The sequence below is a fragment of the Tupaia chinensis genome, unplaced genomic scaffold, assembly GCF_000334495.1.
Source record: "Tupaia chinensis unplaced genomic scaffold, TupChi_1.0 Scaffold000294_5, whole genome shotgun sequence".
NCBI lineage: Eukaryota > Metazoa > Chordata > Mammalia > Scandentia > Tupaiidae > Tupaia > Tupaia belangeri.
In genome coordinates, this window is record NW_006159782.1 from 2,977,013 (window position 1) to 3,001,719 (window position 24,707).

Consider the following 24,707-nt stretch of genomic DNA (forward strand, 5'->3'; position numbering starts at 1 on the left):
CATTACTTTTGGCTCTTATTTAGTGTGACAGTTCATGCCACCTGGCACCAGGATAGCCTAGGAGGACTTTGACTTGTTCTTTTTCCTTTTTAGATTTTTGCTATAGGGTTTGTGTGCTTGCCAAAGAGAGACAGAGAGAGGGAAAGTGAGAAATCACCCCCTAGGGAGGCTGGCCATGCCACAATCCCTTCTCCTTCGTGCTCCTCTCAGGATTTTGGGCATGCATGCACACGCACCTGGTGTGATTTTCAATCCACTGGTCCAGGAGGCACCTGGTGTGATTTTCAATCCACTGGTCCAAGAGTCAAACTGTGGTTGACCACATAGGAGTCCAGCACCTTAGCCACCATACCACCTGCTGGCCCCGCCTCATTCTTTTTACTCTTCTGGTTTCTTCGTTCTTGCTTCCTGCAGCAGCGAAGCTTCTCACTCTGATTCTGCCTATACCACCTGCCTTGGTCCTCCCTGTGTTGTGCTGTCTGCCCGCCGACTTAGCACCCCAGCCCTTTCTCACTGGTCCCACTGGGCCTCCTGTTACCTTTGGTTGTGCTGCTTCTTCACCTCAATAAGGGAAGAAAGTTTCTTTCTTTTTAGAGAGATTTTTGCTATAGGGTGTGTGTACTCGCCAGAGAGACAGAAAGCGAGAAATCAACCCTCAGGGGAGATAGCCACACTGCAATCCCTTCTCCTCCTCTTGGGATTTTGTGCCTGCACACACATGCTCCCAGCATGAATAGGAAGCTGCCAGGTCCGGGACTCAAACCACTGTCAACCCTGTGGGAATCCAGCAACACAACCATTACAACATCTGCTCGTCCCAGGAAGAAAGTTTCTGACTCAGGAGTAACTGCTGGAGTAACATAAGCTCTGTCCCTTGTGACTCTGATTCTCAGATCCCCGTGTTCCCTTCAGAGAAAGGGAGAAAGGGGACTCCGAGGTGTGCACGGGAGGGAAGAGCAATGAGCCTGGTAGAGGCAGTGGAGAGTGGAGTGAGCAAGGAGTGTCTGCAGCCATTGCCCTATAGCAGAAATCTCTAAAAAGAAACTTTCTTCCCTTATCATCTTCAGTTACTACTGTGCCCCATCCCTCCTTAGACAGGGAGGGCAGGGACAGAAACAAGCAGGCCCCTCCCCTCCCTGCACCCGCACCAGCACCTTCATGCCAACCCTTTCTTTCTGGTCTCAGCACACACACACATGCAAGCACGCAAACACCTCAACACAGGTGCACATGCACATCCACACACATGCACACACGGGTGTGTGCATGCACAGGCATGTATACTTCTTTCAAATGCTCTTTGCAGACACATTTGCTCCCAGGCTCCACCGGGACACTAAGCTTCCTCTCCAGGGTCTTCCTACCCCACCCTCACCAGGCTGAATGCATCACACCCTGGGGTGAGCACTGGGACACACGTTCTAGTTTGAGGTGATGACGAGGATGGTGGCAGTGGAGGTGGGAAGCTGGCAGTGACCCAACAGTCGGACAGAAGCTCATCTCCAAGCCAGCTCCTGCCCAGACTCAGGGTCACTTAGTTGTTAATGCTCTCGTAAAATGGGCACCTCTCTGTGCCACTGGCAAGGTATTTTCAAGACACAGAGGTTCAAGAGGGAAACACAGCTTGAAGAGACATCCTGTCACTGGGAAGTGCTGGCTCTCAGAGCCAGTGGTCTCAGCCAGGGCTTTGCTGCTGCTGTCTTTGCAGCTGGGGAAACAGGTGAGAGCCGGGTAAACCACAGGGGCCTGTGGAAATCCTCATGGCCCAGCTCTCGGCTCTGCAGCCTAGCTGGTATCTCGAGCTCTCTGTGTTGAAGCCTCTGCCGTCCTCCCAGGGAAGAGGATCACCAGGAGTATTCACTGGATGGAGGTCCAAGTCTTGGCAAGGCTGGGCGTGGGCAGGAGGCCAGCCTTCCCAGGCAGGGGCTTTTCCCTTTCCCACACTGCTGCTCCTGTCCCACCTCAAACTGGCTGCACCTTAATTCTCAACGTCGCAGTGCCCGCACCTCAGAGAAGGGGAGGAAAGGCACCCCCTCAGGGGATGGGGCTTGTGGGTGTGTGAGGACACGTCCACTAAGGTATGGCCGCTGCTTAGCTACTCTCCGTGGAAATTCCCAAGACAAGGAGGCAGCTGAGAGCACTCAGGGCAGGAAGAAGTTTTGTTTCATTTTCCTGTCCTCCCCACCCACTTCCCAGTTCCCTCACTGTCTTCTGGGTCAAAAAGTAAGAACCATTCTCCACCTGAGTCCCTTTCCATATCAACAACGAGCCAACCCAGTTGCCAGTCAGTCACTGAGAGCACGCCGTGTGCACAGGCACCCGTACCCACGTGCAGACGTGTGTGTGCGCGTGCGTGCACTAGAGGCAGTCCAGCTTTCTTCTCTTGCCATTCTCTTCTTACAGGCAGCTTCAGACACAGCCCTCAGCCCCGAGGGCTCACCGGATCATGGGTGCCACGTAGTTGGCCGGGAAAAGGCCCAGTTTGTCGTGCAGGCGACCGGTCCACCAGGACGGGTTGGAGCTGTCCAGGACCTCGACCACCTCTCCACTGCGGAAGCCCAGCTCGTCCTCCTCCAGGGCCTCAAAGTCGTACAGTGCCCGGGCCCACCGCACTCGCTGTGGGGAAGCACAGTTTCCACTGAGGGAATGTCTGGGCCCTCCTTATGCAGCAGGCCCTGTTGGCTCCTCCCACATGTCCCAGTGCTCTGGAAGCAACCCTTCCTGAAGGCTGATCCCACAGCTTAAAGCAGACGTGAGATGCAGAGCTCTGAACACGAAGTTACCAGAACTCACTCGTGTCATGCTTGAGACTCAGGAGGTTCATGTGTATTTATATTGATTTATTTTGAGAAGGCTCTTGCTATGTCGCCTGGGCTGGCTTTGAACTCACAATCCTCAGCCTCTGGAGTATCTGGGATTACTGGCATATGCTACCGCTCCTGGCTGAGACTCAGGACTTTTACAATAGAACGGTTATTCTCCAAGGCCCCAAGGGTAGGTGCTATCTGTATTTCCTTCAGGCAACAAACAGAATGGTGATAGCCCAATCGGACAGCCCTGTTAGTGTGACTGAGTCAGCCTGGGGATGGCCATGGTAAAGGCAGCCGTCTCCCACCACTGGAACTACAGGGCCACGGAATTGGCAAGGCCACTGCCGGACTGAGGAAGAGACCGGAAGGTGCTAGGCCGGTCAGCTCGGCCCCAGCTGTCCCCCCACACGGTTAGGCACCGAGTCCCCACCTCTCTGGTGTAAGCTTTGTGCTCCGTGTCGTCTCCTGCAGCACCAGCCATTTCCCTGGTTGCCTCTCCCGCCTCCTCCACTGAGCTCCATCCCTGTGCCCTTCCCCGGGAACCAGAGGGGACGTGCACATACCCCTGCCGCCTGGAGTTGCACTGGGTCCGTGTGTCTCCGGTGCATGAGGGCGGCATTCATCTCGCTGCCCAAGCCCATGCCACAGTGCCCGTCGTTTATGTCGAGGCTGCCTCCTCTGCGGTCCTAGAACGACACGGGACCTGTCACCCCACTGCCTGGAGCGTCTGTCCCAGGCTCCCCAGGGCTTTGCTGGAGTCAGTCAGTGTTTAATTATCAGTGGCGATATTAAGAGCTGGATGGTGGAGAGAGGGGCAAGGAGGGGGATGGGACCTCAGACTCTGAAGGCAAGGTGTGGGCAGTCCCATGTAGCCAGGCAGAAACATACCAGGCACCTACCATGTCTCTGTACCATACAGATGCCAGGGACAGCTACTGGAAAGACAAGCCCCTGTCTTCATGGAACTTCTGTTTAAAGGGTCATCAGAAAAGTCATGATGTGTTTTTGCATAGAAAAACAGATACTTCATGACTTTTCCAACCACCCAATATCTACACTAAAGCATTCAGTAAGCAGACAGAAAAGTGTGTGTGACTGGGAAAATCAGGGAAGCCTTCATAGAGGAGGTGATGATTGAATACAAACTTAGGAGTAAGACAGACCAGAGAAGAACACTTCAGGCAGATGGACCGGCATGTAAAACGTCAAAGAGGTAAGGGGGCAATTAAGGTAGAGCCCAGTTGCTCAATGTGTTTCAGGGGGCCTAGGGGCATGAAGCAGGACTCTAGGCTGGGGAAACGGATGCGGGCAGTTCACAAAGTTCACAAAGGACTGTGCTTCCCGCTGAGGAATTTAGGACCGATGTTATCTGGCTGTACTGTCCATCTTGGTAAGCCTGCCTGAAATCTCATCTGGAACAAGGCTGGAGGTAGTAAATAAATAACCACGGCTCCATTGTGTGCATTAATCCGGTCTTTTTTTTTTTTTTTTTTTTTTCAGATCTCAACAGCCAGACGGGGTACGGGGCATGAATAGATTTGGAATTGTGCTGGTAAGAAAATGAAGAAGTCGGTCACTGAAGCTCAGGGTAAGAGTGTGCATGTGTCCCAGGTAGGGGCTGTCTAGTGCACAGAGACTACTTTGCTATGAGCAGTTTCCATGTTTCTGCCGTGTTGGGGGCCCGGGATCTTCTTCATGAGCTCTGTGAGGCCAGATGAGGCTGGCCAGGCCTGGGATGTGCCTCCCCTGGCCTGAGCCTGGGGTGAAGGCAGATCCTCCTGCCCATGTGCTTATATGCTCCACTTCATTCTCCCAAGGTACCTGGTGAAAATGGTGCTGCTGCGTGTACCGCTGCTGGGAGGGCTGTGGCGCGGGGGGGTACTGTGCAGGGGGCTGCGGGTGCTGGTAGAACTGCAAGGGAGGAGGTGGGGGTTGATCAGACAGCTTCCGGTTCATCAAGGGCCGGATTTCTTCCCCCACAGTCCCACTGAGCTGTGGGCCTCCCTGGGACCTCCGGTCCAGGCTGTTGCCCCGGCGACCCTGGGAGAGAGACAACAGAGATGCTGTGAATCGTCCTCCTCTGGATCTTTGGCTCCTCCCCACCCCTCTAGCAGCTGTTCCGAGACTTTGCTCAGCACAGCTCTGAGAGACAGCTGGTGGTGTGGGGGCAGCTTAATGTGAACTGATGTGTGGACCTTCGCCTTCTCAAAAGTGGCCTCTATACCCTCAGACTCTCCCAGCTTCAGGAGTTCAGGTCCTGCTGATAGACCAACACTGTCCACATGTTTGCATTTAGTCCATTCTGTGGGCTTGTTTTTCTCTGTGTAATCAAGCTGAAATATTCCGTTTTACTGACACAATGCCACCCCTCCTTATCACGTCGCCACACTGCGGGACATCCTACCCTCCAGATAAGCTCGGCTATTGACTTTGCATGATTTCAGACTGCCATTTATAGCCTGGTGACAGAGACCCAAACAGCTACATTCTTGCCGCACCATGGAAACCGGGCCTGCCACGGGGCATGTTAGGAAGGAGCAAGGCCTTTCTACTTAATGCTCTAACAACCAGGAATCAGAATATTTTGTTGATATTCTCATTTAACAAACAATCCCCTAGGGCCCTGGGCTTAATATATGCTAGGCCTGTATACTGTTCTAGCACTTTACAAATACTAATTCATTTCATCTCTTATAGTTTAACGAAATATTTTATCACCTCTCTTATCTCTGAACACACATCCTAGTCAGTTAATACCTCTGTCCGTTTCCTGGTTCAAGGTCTTGGCTAACCTTTGTTTTCTTTTCTGAACTTCTGTGTGCACTTCATGGGAACGCCCTTCCCCCCTTTGACTGTAACTTCTCAGCCTTAAAAAACAGCCAAGGAGGGCCAGCTGGTAACATGGAGGTAGGTGACTAGATTCCACTAGGCTGACTGTAAGGTTCAAGTCCTGACCTGGTAGCGTGGAAAACATGCCAGGCACACGTGTCTCATGCCCACAATCCTGAGAGGAGAATGGAGGGGAAGAGACTGCACAGTGGCCATTTCCCTACCTCCCCACCAGGGAGAGTGCTTTCTCACTTTCCACTCTTCCCTCTCTCCAGTGAGTGCATGTGCCTCATAGTAAATTAAAAAGAAAAGAAAAGAAAAGAAAAAAACAGCAATGACTTGAATGGGAGAGTTTTCTTTACTTCCTCAAAGCACATGTGACTTTAAAAGTCTCAATGCCTGGGCCCCGCAGGTGGTGTGTGGTGGTTAAGAGCACTAGACTTCCACATGGCCGACTGTGGTTCGAGTCCCAGACCTGGGCGGCTTTCTTTCTCACTTTCCCTCTCTCTTTGTCTCACTCTGTCCCTCTCCGGTCAAAAATAAACATACATAAAGTTAAATAAAAAAAAGTCTCAATGCCTGGCACAGCCATGGTGGTACATAGGTAGCACCATTGCTGGGGAGGTTGGAAGCTGCACAAGAGGCCCAGGTTCGGTTCCAAGGCCAACCTGAACACGCTGGGCATGGCTGCACATGCCTGTAATCCTCAGTTAACTGGGAAGCTGGAGCAGGAGGGTGATGACATGGTGAGACCCTATCAAAAATACTTATTCTCCTTTTCTCCCTCTCTCTGTTTTACCAAGGGGGGAGGGGCTTTTTCCTTTGAAATAACATGTTCCTAGGATTTCAACTATTCTAGCCCATGTTGCTTCCTATAACTCTTGTTCCTTTTAACCATGTTATTTTCTTTGAAATATTTGTTTATATAGTATGTGTGAGAACGTGAGAATGTACTAGTGGGAGGTGAGTTAACATTTCCTTTGTGCCTACTATGGACTCAACTCCATGGCAGTGCAATAACTGTATTATTTCATTTCATCCTCACACCAGCCCAGTGACAGAGATATTCCTTTCTTTCTTTCCTTTTTTTGGAGAGGTTTTTTACATAGAGTATGTGCGCTTGCCAGAAAGACAGAGAGAGACAAACAGAAAGTGAGAAATCACCCCCCAGGGAGGATGGCCACGCCGCAATCCCTTCTCCTCCATTCTCCTCTCAGGATCTTGGGCATGCATGCACACGCATCCGACGTGAGTTTAAGCCACCGGGTCCGGGACTCGAACTGTAGTCGACCACATGGGCGTCTAGTGACATAGCCATTACACCATCTGCTGGTCCTGACAGGTATTTTCCTTCTCTCCATACCATCAGGATTCAATGCCAGTTCTGTCTGATGCATTTTCTATGAAAATAGTATTCTATACTCCAAGTTGTAGCAAGGATTCCAGGTTCAGTTTTCTCTTCCAGTGTCCCAGACCCCACCTCCTACTCATCCCATCACAAAGCTCCACCTGCTGCTTTAGTGCTGCTGTTCTCTGTTCTCCTTGTCTGTCACCTCCAACTCCTACATCCTTGGGCAACTCCTGAGCTGGGGTGAAAGCCGATGGAGTAATGTCTATGAACTGCAATACGGCAGCACCCAATGTAAAAGATCATGTTTGTCACGTGATCAGGGATGATGTGACAGACGGGGATACATTATCTGCACTTGCCTTCCCAACTATCTGTGAAGTAGGGGGTCACCATTACCCCTACTTTAAGGGTGAGGAAACAGGATCAGAGAACTTTCCAGTCATGTGGTGAGGAAGAATTAAGCTAGGATTTAAACTGAGATCTGACTTCAGATTTACCCTGCCTTTCAGGATACTTAGAGGATCTGCCCCTCAAAGGCATGTTCTTGGAGGATCGCATAGGAACTCAGGCTGCTGACCGTCTCTGGGCTGGGGCTGATCAGAACCTAGAGCATACCTGATCTTCTCGCGTCCTGTCCCTCAGGAAGATCTGCTTCTGTTTGGAGATGGAAGTCGTCCTGTAATAGTCCACCAGTTTATTCAGGGATGGAAACTTCTCGGTCCACAGGAAGTAGTTACCCTTGTTGTCTCGCATGACCTTGAAGTGCTGAACGTCATCCTCGTGCCTGGAGATTGAGGCAAATGCAGATCGTAGGTTACATAGTGACAGTGTCCTGCCCCAGGCTGCTCGCATGCAGGGATGATGGAGTTCTGTTGGACAGGAAATGCAGGCATGGATGGCGGGTCCATCCCTGGCAGGAGGTTGGTGGGATGGCCCGCTCGGAACACAGCCTACTCCAGAGGGGGTCTTTACAGCAGCAGAAGGTAGTCAGAAGGGCCAGTGTCTGTCTTGGACACCGCAGCCAACATTTTACAAAGAGAAAAATGTTCCAAGTGCCTAAAAGACTAAGATCAAGGACTGTTTCACAGTGTTTATTTGGACCATGGCAACACCCGAGTTCTGTGCTATGCCAAGGACTCCGTGGTGGAGGGTTTTTCAAGCTCTGTTATCTTCCTGTTATCAGAAACACTTTGAACCAACTGTAAGAGGTTACTCTCATCCCTGCGAAATTTGTCATGTTTGTTTTCTATGTAATAAGGATCCTTTGATCTCGGTTTACATTCGCATAAACAAGGTTACAAAGTCTTTTGCATTTTGGGGAAAAGGAGCGTTATATGGAAGTGTAGAATTGCAATTGGAAAGGACCTCAGAGCCTGTTCAGCTTACTTCTCCATCTTTTGGATGAGGACAGAGCTCAGAGAGGTCTTCAACAATGGGGGAACCATCAAGGTCACTGTGAGTGAGTGGCAGAGTTCAAGACAGAACCTGGGTTGCTGATTGCAGTCTGTGAACTTGGCCTGTCACACCAGGTAAACATACCAGTTTCTTTTAGATTAGCACATTTTAATTAATTAATTAGTTAATTAATTATAATTGCAAGAGAGACAAATATAGAGACAAAGAGACAGGCAGCCCCAATAAGGCCCCACACTGAGATCCCCCGCAGCCTCAGCCAGCCCCAGACCATGGGCAGGCCCTTGCCCGGTGTGTATAGGGAGGTCTCTGGCTGCAGACACTGAACCTGCCCCTGAGGATTGGCCTCACAGTGCACTGTGTTACTGCGGCACCCCACCTGCCTCCAGATCAATACCTTTTGGTATCAGTGTGGACTCACAAGGAATAGGGCACATCTACACCTGGTTGGAGAGAGAGGATTTTATCCATCTGCGGAGAGTGGAGCAGACCTTATTATTAGCTCCTGTCTTACTCCAGCTCCAAGCCATTCTCCTTTGGGTGTGAAGTTAATTTTTCAAACAGACCTCATTTATATGTAAAGACAAACTTACACTAAAGATACCAATTGCCCGATCCAGAAGAATCAGCAGGATTTTAAAGTGTTTTGGGGAGGAGATATATCTCTGATATCTAATGGAAGTCTCTTGAGATGGATTTAGGGAGTCTGTGCTCAGAAAGGGACAGAAGTTCAGACCTTATTCCGATCTCATGTGCTGGGTACCGCTCACAGCTGGGTGACACCAAAGGATGTACCGATCACCTAGTGCTCAGCGGCTTTGGGGTAGAAACCCATCCATGGCAATCCCACTGTGGTCTTCCCCTTAGTTCCACCACTGACAGACGCCTTCTTCACTCCGAGACCACGTGGCACCCTTGTTATTGTTCCTCATGTGATCCTGTGATGGTATTCCTCCATTGTGAGCCAACAGACTCGGACTGTGAAACATTAGCCCCCACCCCCATAAACTGCAGGATGTATGTCAGGGTGGCGACTGGTCGTCCAGGCCTATGGAGAGAGAATGTCCTGATCATGGTCTCAAGTCCTGAGAGAAGCAGGGGAAAGGATGTACTCTGGGGGTTCGATGCCAGTGTCTCCATCTCAGGCCCTTCCCAGGTGCTAGGCCCTGGAACTACAGTTAGCTCTTAATTATCTGTGCCCATGACAGGAAGCAGATCTACGAATAAACAAAGACGATTTTGCCTTGGAATATATTATACTTCACTTTTGCAGACGGCATAGAGGGATTATGGTAGCAATCACCATAACGAGAACCGCATTGCCTCAGTATCATGGAAAACTTGGGCGGGAGTCAAGGCTCACTGTTTTGTGGAGTCCAGTTTAACCAAGGAAACAGATGGCAGCTCCTACCTGAAAAAGCTGGAGTCATCTTCATGTAAACCTAAAGCACCAAGTGATGACCTTCGATCTAACAAATTGCTTGGCCCAGTTTATGGTCAGATCCCTTAAGAAGTAGGTTTGACTTGTAAAATTTATTAATAGAGAAAAATTTCACTAATTAAGATCTGCTAAGTTTAGAATTTGTGATATACTAATATTGACCTGAACTAAAGTTTACAATTATCTTAGCTTTGACAAAGAAAGTTTTAGTTGAGGAAAATGAAGTATTTAAGCAAGATTGCTCGGGCAGTTCTAGAGCTCAGGCTGTTTTCAAGTACCTGAGAGGTACAGGTAGATGTTAATGGTTGACTCATTATTTGTAAGTTCTTCCTAATGATTTTTTCTAAGGTTTCTTTATTTCTCTCATAAGCAAAAGAGAGAGAGAAACTGCAACAGGGTCTCCATGCCACAATACACTCCTCAGCTCCTGGCATCCCCAGCTCCTGCCATGTTTTGTGTTCAGGGAAGCTAAGCCGGAAACTTCCAACATGGGTCAGGTGCACAGATCACTGTGTTACCACTGCACCTCCACCGAGCCCCAACCTACCTGTTCTTAAACTATCCATTCTTTCTAAATAGTGAAGGGGGGCACAGTTTATCACCTGAGAGTGGAATTCTATAGGGTGCGTGCACTTGCCAGACAGACAGAGAGACATAGAGACAGAAAGCGAGAAATCACCCCCCAGGGGGGATGGCCACGCTGCAATCCCTTCTCCTCCGTTGTCCTCTCAGGATCTTGGGCACGCACACACACGCGCCTGGTGTGAGTTTTAAGCCACCAGGTCTGGGACGTGAACCGCAGTCAACTACATGGGAGTCCAGCGACATAGCCATTACATTAGCTGCTGGTCCCCTGAGAGTGGAATTCTGTACTTATAGTAATAAAGCTGCATGCCTTTCAAAATCTACGGCATAGCCCGAACTAACACTTCCTGTCGCATTGACAGTAAGATTTTACTGTACAGGTTGTCATCCTCTTCCTAATCTGCCATCGGCATTATTTCTTGCACTTTCACATGTGGTCACCAAGTCTCATGTGTGACTTGCAATCCCCGGCATACTGACCACATGTAGTATATTCAGACACGGGGCCTCTGAGTTTGGGGCCATGTCATGTTTATGGTGGGACTGAGTCACTTCCTCCCAGTCCTGCGTAACAGTGACATTTTGTTGTCACAGTCCCCCTACCTTAGCCCTCATGGCTCTGTCTGTTGATCACAGTTTCGCTTCATGGTACTGTAAAAGTAGTGTTTTTATTTGCTCGGCTGCCTATGACTTATATGCATCCTATAGCACTTGGGATTTCTATTTTTCTCTGACCTTTCTGCAGACACAAATCAGTAGTAAAAGAAAAGGTTAAGATTTAAGCCCTAGATAGATGTGGAAAGAGGGAGTTCTTTCCTCCCCAACCTTCCTCACATACTCACTGAGTGTCTACTGTGTGCAAGCCACAAAGACGCAGTAGGTAAAAACCCTGCTCTTCCTGTGCCAGAGGGAGATGAAGTGCAAATAATTTTGGGCACAAACCAATGTGCTAAGGAGTTCTGAGCATGTGTTCTGGGAAGGAAATGGAGCAGTTACTGTGCTCCTGACCACGCGGTTGTGCAGCCTGGGCACTTACAGGCTGGGAAGGGTCAGGGTGGTGTTGGGAATGGCCAGTACCTGACGGAGATGGAGAAGTCCCCTGGGGAGCTCTGGCTGGCCCGGATGATGAAGAAACCAACCTCCTGGCCCATGAGTAAGTTCTCTGCCTGGTGTCGCGAGAGGCCTTCATGAAACCATCTATTGGATGAGATATAAGAGGGTCTTGGTCAGACACAGGGGTAATAAGATGAGGGAGCAGAGAAGAGATGACTCAGAGGGACAGAGACCAGAGATGTGGTCAGTAGAGAGAGCAAAGAGAGATTACCAAAGAGGGACCAGGTATTTTCTGAAACCAAAGGTTGTAGGCAGTTCCAGGAGAGGCAGGCGAATGCTCCCCAGTGGTCACACTGTGTTCCTCCCCTCCACAAGTCTCTCTCCAGCCTGGAAAACCTGAATTGCAGAGATGTGCACTGCACCAAAATGGGGCTGTGTGCGACTGACTCACTGCGGGAAGCAGCGCCTGCCGGCAGCTGTGTCAGAGATAGAAAAGAACTGCAGGGGCAGGGAGGAAGGAGGGTCAGGCTGGAGCTGGAGAGCTCAGTGGCCTGCAGGCTCCTCCCTGGGGGGTAGAGGAGAGTTGCAGCCCAGGGGCTCATACTCAGTGGGCTGTCTACAGTATGAGGGGGCTTTGCTCGGTGTGCCCAGCAGAGGCTGCAGGCACCCAAAGAGCCCTGCACACACACTTGAAAATGAGCATGGTTGGCAGCTGCCAGAGAGCGGTGTCGACACAGCCAGCACCTGGACCTCGCAACAAGTCCAGGGTGGAAATCCTTCCTGCAGACAAGAAACTGAACTGAGGAGACACTGCTCTTCTGGAGAGCTGTGCTGGCAGCAGCCTGGGCGGTGTTACTGCTGGTGGAATGACTTGTAGGAAGAGGGTGAAGTGCTTACACAGGGCAAGGCAGAGCAGGGCAGGAGGCCAGAAACCTCTCGCAACCACAGAGAAGTGAAATGAGAGTTTGTAATCAGCCAGTGGCCAAAGGTGGAACCATGTCACGTTGCTTCATGGTAGCTGCTCCGACTGCTGTCTCCAGAAGGCTAAGGCGCACCTGCCTTTAAGACAAATGCCCCCAGGCCTTGGCTTTGCATTCTTTTTCTTTCTTTCTTTTTGGTAGGGGTTTTTACCTTAGGGCCCGTGCTTGCAGGACAGAAAGAGAGAGACAGAGACAGTGACAGTGAGAGGGAAAGCAAGAGATCATCCTCCAGGGGGGATGGCCACACCACAATCCCTTCTTCATTCTCCTCCCGGGATTTTGGGCACACACACATGTGCCCAGCATGACTTTCAAGCCACTGGGTCTGGGACTTGAACCACAGTCAGCCATGTGGGAGTCCAGAGACATAATCCGTATGCAATCTGCTGACCCTGGCTTTAGATTCTTTTGAGAGCAGTTTCCTGTGCTTTCTAGCATTTGGGAACTTGACTTGAGGCAAAGGGAGCGGGAAGGACCTAGAACTGCAGGGGAAGGTTTGTTGTGCTCTGAGGTATCAGGTGGCCTGGAGATCTTGTGATAGTATTGGCTATACAACCCTATGGGGCTGATCAAGTGACCACCACATCACTACCTCATGTAGGAAATGCAACAGGGATGGGAAAAGGAATGGAATGCATCCATAGCAGCCATAACTCAAAAAAGTGTTTTAGAAGAGGTGACAAGTAGTTGCAGAGGATTTAGAAAATACACATTTGTTCTCTATTGGAATTTTCTGAGTGTTTTTTTTTTTCCCCCAAGACATCTTTAAATTTCCAAACACTACTTATTAGACATGAGTGGCTACAGTGCCAATATCACATATTCCAAAGCTGGTCATTCAATTAACAGCTTTATTGAACATCCACTAAGGTGCTGAGCCCTCTCCTGGGCACTAAGGATATACTGGTGAGCTTCCATTCTAGTGGGCAGGACACAGAAACAACAAAGTAAGTAAAATATACAGTATGCCAGATAATGAGTGCTGTAGAGACATGGAAACAAAGAGGGGGGATGGAGGGACCAACCGATGCCTTGGTGGTCACATGAGCTATCATTAGATCCCACATGGCCAACTATGACTGTGCAGTTCAAGTCTTAGACCCGGCAGCTTGAGAAATGTGCCAGGGGCATGTATGTGCATGCCCCAAATCTAGAGAGCAAGAAATGGAAGAAAAGAGATTGCAACATAACTAAGGGGTACTTTCTCACTTTCTCTCCCTCCCTCTGGCAAGGTCATGCATCAACTGGCAAAACTGAAAGAGAAAACAAGGAGAGGGACAGGGAGTTGGAGGCGGGAGAGTATTTAAAATATGGTGCTGAGGAAGATATTACCCAGAAGAGGGTGTTTGTCCCAAATCCCAACAGGATGAGATAATAGAGGAGAAAGGATTGCAGTGTGACCATGCCCACCTGGGGGTGCTTTCTCCCCCTCTCTCTGTTTCTCTGTCTCTCTCTGGTAAGCACATGTGCCGTCTGGCAATTAAAAAAAGAAAGAAAAGAAAAGAAATAGCGGGGCCGGCAGGTGGCGTGGTGGTTAAGGACGCTGGACTCCCACATGGCCGACCATGGTTCAAGTCCTGGACCTGGAGGCTTGCTCTCTCACTTTCCCACTCTCTCCTTCTCTCTTGCTCTGTCCCTCTCTTGTCAAAATAAAAAAATGAAATAAATGTATGAATAAATAAACAAAATAATTCTTAAAAAAAAAGAAAAGAAATAGCAAATATAGGCAATTATTTTAAAGGAATGGAGTCATAGCTAGAAGGGGATTTAAAATCAATATTTTTGTCTAGTTTGTTGGTAAGATAAGAGAAATGGCAGCATGTTTGTTTGCTGATGGGAATGACCTGGAAAGAGGAAACGAAAGTTGATGTGGGAGAGCAAGGGGAAAAGTAGCTATAGGAAAGGCAAAGCATCTAAGTACAGATGCAGAAGGCAGGGTAGACATGAGAGATGTGGGGGGGGGATTCAGGGAGCATCTCTGCCATTACTGAGGCTTCCACTGTCTCTACAAACCTGACAGCAAGGCCACGGGCCACGCATGAGGCAGGGGAGGCTGAGGAGCGGGTGAGATACCAAGTGGCCACCTACCACCTAGCCAGTTACTGGGCAGCACAAGACCCAGTTGAGCTCAGTGGTCATTCTACTGGTTCAGTGGTCAGTATGGGTTCACCATAATGGTGCTGCTACACCTCACTGGAGTCGCTGATATCACTTTGGTTTTCTAAAAAACCTTCACTCTTTGGGCTAGACTCTGGCTCTGAGACAAGATTAGATTTTTATCTAACCCTTGTGGTCAATTCTTAAGACAAATGAACCCCAATCTAAATGTTTCATTTCCTCTTTATGAAGGGAATTTCCCCTTTTCTCCCAGTGACCTCTCACTGGGGTGAGTATGGTTTTAGGACAGCAGGGAGCTTCCACACGGCTATCTGACTAAGGGCCAAGGTAGGGATAGGAGGTAATGAAGTGCCCGAGGTAGCAGTTTTTGATGTGGGGTGGCCAACAGCGCCCCCCTCTGGAATTCTTGGAAACTCTGGGCTTGCAATCATTATAGATGATTTTAGCTAATAAACTTATTTTATAGACACTTAAAATAGGCGATACATGCACATGGTGATAAATTCAAAAGGAAATGAAATGCAAATCTCCCTCCCGCCCGTGGCCCTCAGCTGCCTGATTCTGGAGGCTCTGGAGGGAGATCTCCAGAGGCACCCATTTTTGACAGTACCTTGGATGTGTCTGGCTAATTTTAGCATTATTGAAAAAGTCCGGGGAGTGTGTGTGTGGGTAGGCCCATCTCCGCAGGCTGGAAACACTTACTCAGGAAACTGGATGTCTATAAAATTCTTGGGCACATATCCTTCTTGGCTCCCAAGCTCCGCCTTGAGCCACTCCTCTTGGTTACTTAAGATCTACATGGAAGAGAAGGAAGGACAAAGACAATGTAGGGAGGACACCAAACAGCAGGAGAAAAGGGGTGCAGGGCAAAGAATGCCCTTCTAGACTTAGAGGAAAATAAGCCCAGGGACCTAAAGAGCTGCCCCAGCATTTATCCCAGATCGGGGTGGGGGAGGAGAGGGGTTGGTAGGAGTTGGGAGGTGAGGGGGTAGTGGGTTTATCTTCATACTTTGGTTTCTCTTGACCCCGAGTGGTTTCTGGCCACGTGTAGCACCCACTCATGTCACCCCACCATGGATTGGTCTCCCAGACCGAGCACTCGGGGACTTCCTTGAACCCCTTTCTTCTATTTTGGAAATTTGTCCCAGATCTCAGCCCCTTACATTTCTCATCGGGGCAGAAAGTGAGACTGCAGGGATGGCTACTCCACATTTTTCTTCTTCTTTTTCAGGTAACCAGGAAACTTAAATTTTCAATTTGTTCTTGTTTTTTAAATAAGCAGGTTGAAACTTAAACATCCAAGTAGGGCCTGCTTTAAAAAGAGTAACTCTCTGTGTTCACACTTGTGTGCCACAAATAGTTAGAATGGAATTCAAGATCCCTGGGTTGCCTTTTTTATAACTTGCTTTTAGAGCCAGGTCACAAGCAAAACCAAAAGCTCTGTCTTGTTACTATGTGGCCCTACCTTGACCATGACCCCAAATGGTGTCACTGCCCTTGATTGCTCATAGTACTCACAAGTCTTGGCTTTATGTGACTTCTGGCTATTTCAGAAAATGAGGTTCATGGTTCAAAGCCAAACACTTGCCACTCTCACTAAGAATGTCTCTACAGCATGTGACACAGACTTGAACAATCATTCTAAAGATGGAGTGAGCTTTGCTGATGTGCCCGGCCACTGAATTCACCAGCCAGGAGCCTTCCTACTTCTAAATTTGGAGGAATAATAAATCTTTGTTATGTTGAAGCCATCTTTAGTTTCCATTTCTTGTATTGGAAAATACCTTAATTGATAGAAGCACTATGATGAAAGGGAAGGAAGAGATGGGACAGAAGGACTACCTGGAGGAGAGGCCATCTGGCTGGAGGTGTCCGGGCAATGAATGGAGGATTCAGGCAAGGTCAGATGGCAGAACAGTGTCTAGCTTATGCGGAAGTGAGGTATGTTCTGGGAATTAAATGCCTCAGTATGATTGGAGTTTAGATTGTCAATCCAGAAGTAGGATTGGAGGGAGCTAGAATCACAGGCCTTGTGGGTCTTTATTAAAGAGTTTGTATTCTTATATTGAAATTTATGAGGATCTGTTAAAGGACTTAAAACAGAAAAATAAACACTAAGAATTAGAGTTATAAAGCACTCTGTATCAGAATGGGAAGATGGACTGGAGGAGTAAAGTCAGGGGAGAAACTGGAGGAAGATGAGTATAACCCTCCAGGCAGGAGGTGAAGGGGGTCTGGACTACAAGGAGGTGAGGACATGTTCTAGAGAAATCCAGGAATCAAAACAGGCAGGATTTCACGACGATTCTCAAGAGCTGAGGAAGAGAGGGATTCTGGGATGACTCCAGATTTCTGGCTGGGAAGACTGAGTAGGTGGCGATGCCTTTACTAAAATAGGCACTACAGGAGGAGGAGCAGGACTAAGGCAGACTTGTGGACTTGAGATCGCATGTGGTGAATACAAGCTGACTTCTTAACTAAGAAGAAAAGCTCAGGGAGCAGTTGGATATGTGTATATGGACTCAGGAGAGAGGGTGGGGCTGGAGGGAGGGGATTTGGAGTCATCGAGAAGTGGGTGGAGTTGAAGTCATGGGTCCCATGGGTTTCTCTTTCTCAGAGGAAAAGTATGAGAAGGAAATCGAAGAGAAAATTAAAGTATTTGAGAAGCAATGATGATATCATTTCAAATATCATTCCCCAGGAAGAAGAAATAGGCTTGCACTTTGAGTTTGGAACAAGAACTGGTTTCCAGTTTGGCTGCACCCCTAGCTGTGTGACCTTGGGCAAGTCAATTAGCCATCTGAAAAATGGAGATGATAATAAACACCCAGCACCTCACAGAGCTGATGTGAGGATCAAATGAGCCGTGGTACCTAAAAGTCCTTCAGAGAGTGTGTGTGTGTGTGTGTGTGTATATATTTAAACATAATTCTGTCCAATATGATGCTTTTAGAAGGGAGGACTCCAACTCTGAAGGACATAGACGGGTTTGTAAATTCTTTAAAGTATTATATGTGTATGTTTTGAATTTCATTATTTGTTCCAAAGAAATAAAAGTGTGTCCCATATTTGGGTTCAGTTGCTGAGAACAGAAACTTCATAGTCTCTAACATCAAATGTGACTGTTGGTGTCACTGAGGATGTGTATGCTGAGGGGGGAGGGGAGACAGGAAATCTAGGTCAAAAGAGCTAGAAACTGCGGCAGTGCCCTGTGCCCACATAAAGAACACGAGGACACCTCACTGCACCACTGCTCTCGAACCTACGGCCTTGGAACCCCTTTCTCCCATCACATGAGTCTGCAGCGTTTGGCCAGGGTAGCAAATGTCAAATACAAAGGTGATCAGGGCTGAGGCAAAAGAGGCCGTTTGGAAATTGGCTTATCACAGTAAGAACCATACTTCGTATTCTGTTCTCTGACCTGAGACCAGCTGTAATTTTAGTAATCATGGCTCGTACCCATCCACCTCCTCGAGAAACTGAAAGATTATCCCACAATTCTGGTCATTTCTCTCCACCACCTGGTGCTTGGTCTGCTTGAGACTGTTTCCAGAGAGGTGAATTTACAGGCTTTTTATAGGGTACAGGACGCCAGGTTTTAAAAAAAAATCTCATTTTCTGCAAAGAAAAGAACTTGGTGGGGAGTTGGCTTCCTCCTGCCGTGGCGGGCCCAGGGCCCCGTACTTCCTGTTCTTCACATCTCTCCATCGATTCCGTTTCCCGTCTCTTTTTCCCACCATATAAACCTAAGCAAGGAGTTGAGCTAAACACACAAAGTTTTACACTCCAGTTTACTGAATCTTAATTCTTATAATGCTCCCTGGGAGAATAATTCTCTGGGTTACATGGCTGAGAATTAGTCAGCTATGGGAAGAGAAGGACCAAAGGGTACAGCTAGAAGAATTTTAAAATTGGCTGGAATTACAGCTCTTGGAGGCATAGCAGAAATCTGAAGTGCTGAAGATGCTAATTACGTGGGATTAACTCTTGGTGCTCTTAGGTGGCTGTTTTAGTAGGAAGAAATGAGGTTGAGTTAGACCTCATTACAGACGCAGAGACAAATGGACTGGGTCAAGAGTCATTTTTCCAAGCTCCTGGCAAATTCCGAAGTCGACTGCAGCATAGGTCTCGTGCTGCTGTCGCTGCGGGGATAAAGGTTTGCGGCTGTCTCGTGTTGCTGTAGGTATGGCGACAAAGGTTTACAGTGCGAACATGAAAATTCTGATTCCTGGCTTTTCAAATGTTTCTCTCAGAGGAGGGGCAGGAGCAAGTCCTTTGGCAGAGGTCCCTGAGCACCTGCTGTTTGCACTTAGGTGCTAGGAATATAAAGATAATAAACTGGGGCCTTTGCCCTGGGGAAATCACAGTCGGGAGAAGGTGGGTGGTTGGTGAGCTACTCAAACATTTTTGTATATTTCTTTTAAAAAAAATTATTAATTTAATTTAATTTATTCATTAATGTATTTAAATTTGATCAGAGAGAGACACACACAGACAGAGAGAAGGAGAAGGAAAGTGAGAAAGCAAGCCACCAGGTCCAGGACTTGAACTGTGGGCGGCCATGTGGAAGTATCCGGTGCCTTAACCACCACACCACCTGCTAGTCCCCATTTTTGTATATTTCTAATGAAAACCTTTAGTCTTTAGCATCGAAGGCCAAACAAAAGATAAGAACATCCCAGAAGAGAGTAGCTGGGGCCGTCAAGAACTGGGTTTGAATAACTCGTGAGGATCCTGGGGTATGTTGCCATTTCTCTGGGGGGAAGGGGCAGACACTGCAGTCATACTTAGGGAGCCTCAGGCACGTCTTCATGAGGCTCTGAACACAAGCCCTGTCTTTTTCACTCTTACCACTAGAGCAGCTATGGACAGAATTTGAAAAGAGGGAGGGGCGGCTTTCTGATGGAATTCTCAGTGAGCACTGCAGAAACGCAGTTTAGCAGTTCTATTAGGAGAATGTTACTGGCCACCTATTTGGGGCCATGGGTTGTGTTATATGCTGGGAAGATACACAGATGGACCCGGCATAGCTTGGCTCTCGGGGAGCTCACAGACTTGTGGAAGAATGAACACTCATTCATCACATATTAAAGAGAGTCAATTTTCTGCTGTTCTAGACACCGAAGCAGACATGGCCTCTGCCCTTACAGAGCTTTGGTGAGTGGAGTAACCAACATGTAAATGGACAATTAGGACCCCACAGGGTAAGGGCAGCAGGGAGAGATGGATGGAGAGGGTGCATGAGACCGCAGAAGCATGCCCTGCCCATAAATAACTGTCATGCAAGGCCAGATCATAAGTGCCTCGAACGAAGTGTGTGTGAAACACTACAGAAGAGCTCGAGACGGAGTGATTCGTTTTGCCAGGCAATGTGGAGGGGGGAATATCAGTGAGGGTTCCATGGTAGAGGTGGCCAAATGTGTGTGAGGGACAAGGGCACTCAGAGTACAGGAAGAGCCTGAGAAAGGACAGTGAGCATATTGCTGTGTGACCCGGGAGATGTCTGTGTGTGTGTGCGCATGTGCACACACATGATGTGGTTAGACAGGGGTGGGCCAGATGGTTTAGGTTTTAATCAGTTGGTAATGGGGAGCCTCTGAACACTTTAGAGCAAGGAAATGATATGATTTGATTTGTCTGCTAGAAAGGTCCCTCTGGGACTTAGTATGTAGAATGACTGAAGGAGGAAGAGATAGGCCATGAGGTCAGGCAGGGGCTGTGGCAACAGGCTCAACAGTCAGAGGAGTGGATTACAGTGACAGTCTGGTGCCCACTTATTGACAATCTGCTTTGGGCCAGGACCATTACCTTGAATCCATTCCACAACCCTGCAAGATAGGTACTCCCCCCACTGATAGACGAAGATGCTAAAGTTCAAAGGGTGCAGGTGACCCGGCCCCGGGCCACACAGCTAGGAAGCGGGGATCCAAACTCAGGTCCCTCTGGCTCTGAAGTCCGTGCTCCATCTTACTGCATTACATTCTTTTTTAGTGGGTAAGGGGCTTTCTTAGATCATGAAAGATATTCAGAGCAGAGCCCCGTGATTAGGAGTCAGCACTCCATCCAGATCCTGGCTTGGTGGCGTTCTAGCCGTAATCTTGGTCACAAGACTCAGTCCCGTGGCCTGTTTCACATTTGTAAAATGCAGGGGAAATTGCTGTCTGCCTCACAGGTTTGCCGAGATGATGAAAAGATGCCTGCAAACCACTCACCAGGTCTGTGCCCTCCCGGCTCAGGGGTGCTGGACACTGATTGCCAGGATTTGGTAAGGGAGGTAGCGATGATAACTGGGGCTTCTACGGTAATACTTAGATCTGGGGAAGGAGGCCCAACGCATGGCCTGGTGGTTAAGTCAGTTGGATCCCACATGGCCTATGGTGTGGTTGGAGTTTCAGACCTGGCAGCTTGAAAAACTTGCTGGGCATGTGTGCCCAAAATCCCCAAAAGAAGGAGAGATAAAGGAAAAGGGACTATCATGTGACCATACCCCATGGGGGGTACTCTTTCATTTCTTCCTCTCCACTGTGAGCGCACTCATCTCTATGGCAAATTAAAAAAAAAAAAAAAAAGAGAGAACTGGGCGGAGGACTAGTGAGTAGAAGCGTATGAGCTGGGGACCAGCAGATGGGATAATGTTTATGTTGCTGGACTCCCACATAGTCAACTGTAGTTTGAGTCCTGGACCCAGTGGCTTAAAACTCATGCCAGGCACATGTGCATGTATGCCCAAAATCCTCAGAGAAGAATGAAGAAGAGATTGTGGCATGGCTATTCCCCCAGGGGATGATTTCTTGCTTTATGTCGCTGTCCCTCTCTGTCTCACTGGTGAATACACACGCCCCATAGCAAAAATCTCTCTCTAAAAAACAAAAAGAAGTATATGAGCTGGTTGGAGGTTTCTGAGTGTCTCTGGGCAACCTGAGTTGGGGGCTGGAGTCCACATCTTGCCACCCAACAGACCACTGGAAAGGTGGGACTGGAGTGCAAGGAGAGGTCAGAGCCAGAGCAAGAACATTAGACTTGAGGGTTTTGGACACAGAGGTGTGAGGTGAAGCCAGAGCAGTGGATGTCATGGCTCAGAGGGAGAAAAAAATCAGAAATCCAAGGCCTGAACCTTCAGGGAAGTAAGTATTTCAGGACAGAGAGAAGAGAAAAAGCACTGAAAGTCAGACATGGAAGTGCTCATGAAGGGAGGAGGGGAACCTAGAGAGGGTGGTACCACTGAAGCAAAGAGGAGAAGAGTTTCTGGGAGAGGGATGTGAGTGGCACCCTGTTCTGTGGGTGTTTCAGTGGGGTTATGCTATTTCATCTTCAGGAGATCACTGGTGGACTTTGAGAGAGTGTTGGGGATCTTAGGGGAGTCCCAGAGGGTTCTGGAATAGATGACAAACAAAGAAGTGGAGTGGACTTGGTGTAGAGAATGCATACCAGAACTGGCGATGATGACGGAGAGGGAAGAACTGAGCTAGCTTGAGGTGCAGACTTGAGGATGGCCTTTTCCTTTTCTTTTTCTAGGGAATAGGGACAACTTAAGCAGGATATTAGGTTCTATTTGCAATAGGAGATGAGGGTGCCTTGCAATCCTTTCTCCTTCACTTTTCCATTCTGTTGGGATTTGGGGCATGCATACACATGTACCTGGTACATTTTCCAAGCCACTGGGGCTCGGATTCAAACCACTATTGGTCATATGGGATTTGTCTCTCGTTAACCACTTAGCTACAGAGCTGGTCCTGTACTCACTCACCTCCTGCTCCCTCTGTAACCCCCAGAACTCCTTCAAAACCTAGGTTACAGGTCCCTGTGGCCCGTTCTCAGCCTTCATTTTGTTGTTTGACCTGGAGAACTCTCTCTTGCTCATCAGAGCACTTGCTTCATTTGGCCTCTGGGACACACTTTCTCCCTATTGCCCTCCCACCTTCCTGGCTGCTCCTCCTCAGTCACCTTCACTGGTTCCTCCTCCTGGCTCCATTTCTATTAGTATGTATGTATGTACTTGTGAGCTCGCTGGAGAGATGGAGAGAGACAGAGAGACAGAAAGTGAGAAATCACCCCCCACCAGGGAGGATGGCCAAGCCGCAATCCCTTCTCCATTCTCCTCTCGAGATCTTGGGCATGCACGCACACGTGCCCGGTGTGAATTTTAAGTTGCCACGTCTGGGACTTGAACCATGGTTGACTATATGGGAGTCCAGTGATGTAACCATTATGCCATCCGCTGGTCCCTTCATTACTATTATTTTTAATTTATTTTTTCTTTTTTTGGGAGAGGTTTTTGCTATAGGGTGCGTGCGCTCACCAGACAGACAGAGAGAGACAGAGAGACAGAAAGCGAGAAATCACCCCCCAGGGAGGATGGCCATGCCACAATCCCTTCTCCTCCATTCTCCTCTTGGGATCTTAAGCATGCATGCACACGCGCCTGGTGTGAGTTTAAGCCACCGGGTCCAGGACTCAAACCGTGGTTGACTACGTGGGAGTCCAGCGACGTAGCCATTACACTAACTGCTGGTCCCAGCCCTTCATTATTTTTTAAACTGTCTCTTCTTGGTGGTCTCTTGCTCAGCATCATATGTTAAATACTTTTCCAACTCAGCTCCTTGTCCCTCCTCTTTTAAACAGAAGATGCTTTAGAGTGATTGTTAATCACACAGTCATAATACCTCATAGAGAACTTCTCACCACATGGCTAGCCCAATGTGACCTTAGTAAGATCACAGAGAAGTGGGACCAGCAAGTTACATAGTGATTATGGCACTGGACTCCCACATGGCCGATTGTAGTTCAAGTCCTGGACCCAGGGGCTTAAAACTCACACCGGGTGCATATACATACATGCTCAAAATCCTGAGAGGAGAATGGGGAGAAGGGATTGTGGTGTGGCCATGCTTCCTCGGGGGTGATTTCTCACCTTCTCTCTGTGTTCCTGGTGAGCACACAGGCCCTATAGCAAAGATCCCCCCCAACCCCCAAAATAAAATCCCAAAGAAATGATATCCACCTCTTCCCAAGTCAGCAGCCCAAGCAATATTTGGGCTTATAAGGCTTCAGCTTCAGGGGCATGCTCTTCGCAACCACATCTCTAGAACTTGTTGTTAAGAGCAGCCAGAAGGCTACCTACTGAAGATGTCCAGATTCCAAAAGAAGCCATTCTTCATGGTTTGGTTTCCAGGGACACTTTCCAAATCGCTCTCTCACATGCTGACCGGGTGCTTTGTATAGCAAGCATAATTCTCAGTAGTGAGACAATGATGGCCGAAGTGCTACCAGGCATCTGATGAGGCCCATCTGGGCTGCTGAGGACCCAGTGGCCCATTCTCACCCTTGAGGGTTTTTGGTAGAGGTGAGAGGGTGATCTGAAGTCAGGTAGAGGGCATGGGTATTACATATTCTTGAGTGGCCTCTTGAAGGCCTGTGCTCTTTTGTAAAAATCAAAGGTTAAGATACAGAGTCTGTAAGTGTGGGAACATGAAATGTGAGAGAAGGCCAAGGCCACTTCAGCTCAGCAAGTGGCCACTACACTCAAGTGTGGGCTAAAGACAAGTTTTAAGAAGTCCCTGAGTGACTGAGTATGACCAGCCTTGGGTGAGCCACATGCCCTCCAGCTGGTTTCTCCAGCTATCTCTACTGCATCCTCTTCTAAGTTCCTGCTAAGCTGAACCTGACAGTGCTTCCTGAGGTCAGCATGGCTTGCACCTCTCTGAGCTTTAGCCCAAAGCCCCATATCATCCTCACTGTAATCCTGACATTTACGTTGCAATACGTCTCCATTTTTAAGGTAGAATCACTGTTTCCTCACCTGTGCTTCTGAATGCTTAGTCAAGAGCACTTTAACAGCTCTTAGGATGGGTTCTAGAACACAAGCATCTCAGGACAGGATGGTGGCTGATGCCAAATTTTTTTTTAAGAATTATTTTATCGATTATTTATTTATTTATTTATTTATTTATTTATTTATTTATTTTAATTTGACCAGAAAGGGGCAGGGAGAGAAAGAGAGAGAGGGAGAAAGTGAGAAAGCAAGCCACCAGGTCCAGTACTCAAACCACAGTTGGCTATGGTGGAGTCCAGTGCCCTTAACCACCACATTACCTGCTGGCTCCCAACTCTGTATCTTCATCAGCCGG

General features: G+C 48.5%; 1 protein-coding gene and 1 long non-coding RNA gene across 6 annotated transcripts in view; one reads left to right on the top strand and one right to left on the bottom strand.

Moving 5' to 3' along the window:
* LOC114008165 (uncharacterized) overlaps positions 1-7,592 on the top strand; it is a 28,395-nt gene extending 20,803 nt beyond the window's left edge. Inside the window, exons 3-4 of the long non-coding RNA XR_003549727.1 lie at positions 4,311-4,398; positions 7,500-7,592. This is a non-coding gene — a long non-coding RNA (uncharacterized LOC114008165). The remainder of the gene's footprint in view (positions 1-4,310; positions 4,399-7,499) is intronic.
* Positions 688-24,707, bottom strand: part of GRAP2 (GRB2 related adaptor protein 2) — an 86,313-nt gene continuing 62,293 nt past the window's right edge. For 4 of the 5 annotated variants that reach the window (XM_006150757.3, XM_027772746.1, XM_027772747.1 and 1 more), the window contains 6 exons: positions 15,283-15,374; positions 11,507-11,626; positions 7,606-7,774; positions 4,632-4,850; positions 3,374-3,496; positions 688-2,616 (listed from right to left, as the gene is read on the bottom strand). In XM_006150757.3, coding sequence (XP_006150819.1) covers positions 2,437-2,616; positions 3,374-3,496; positions 4,632-4,850; positions 7,606-7,774; positions 11,507-11,626; positions 15,283-15,374 — 903 coding nt within the window. In that variant the 3' untranslated portion in view covers positions 688-2,436. The remainder of the gene's footprint in view (positions 2,617-3,373; positions 3,497-4,631; positions 4,851-7,605; positions 7,775-11,506; positions 11,627-15,282; positions 15,375-24,707) is intronic. The other variant, XM_027772749.1, reaches the window with a different exon arrangement.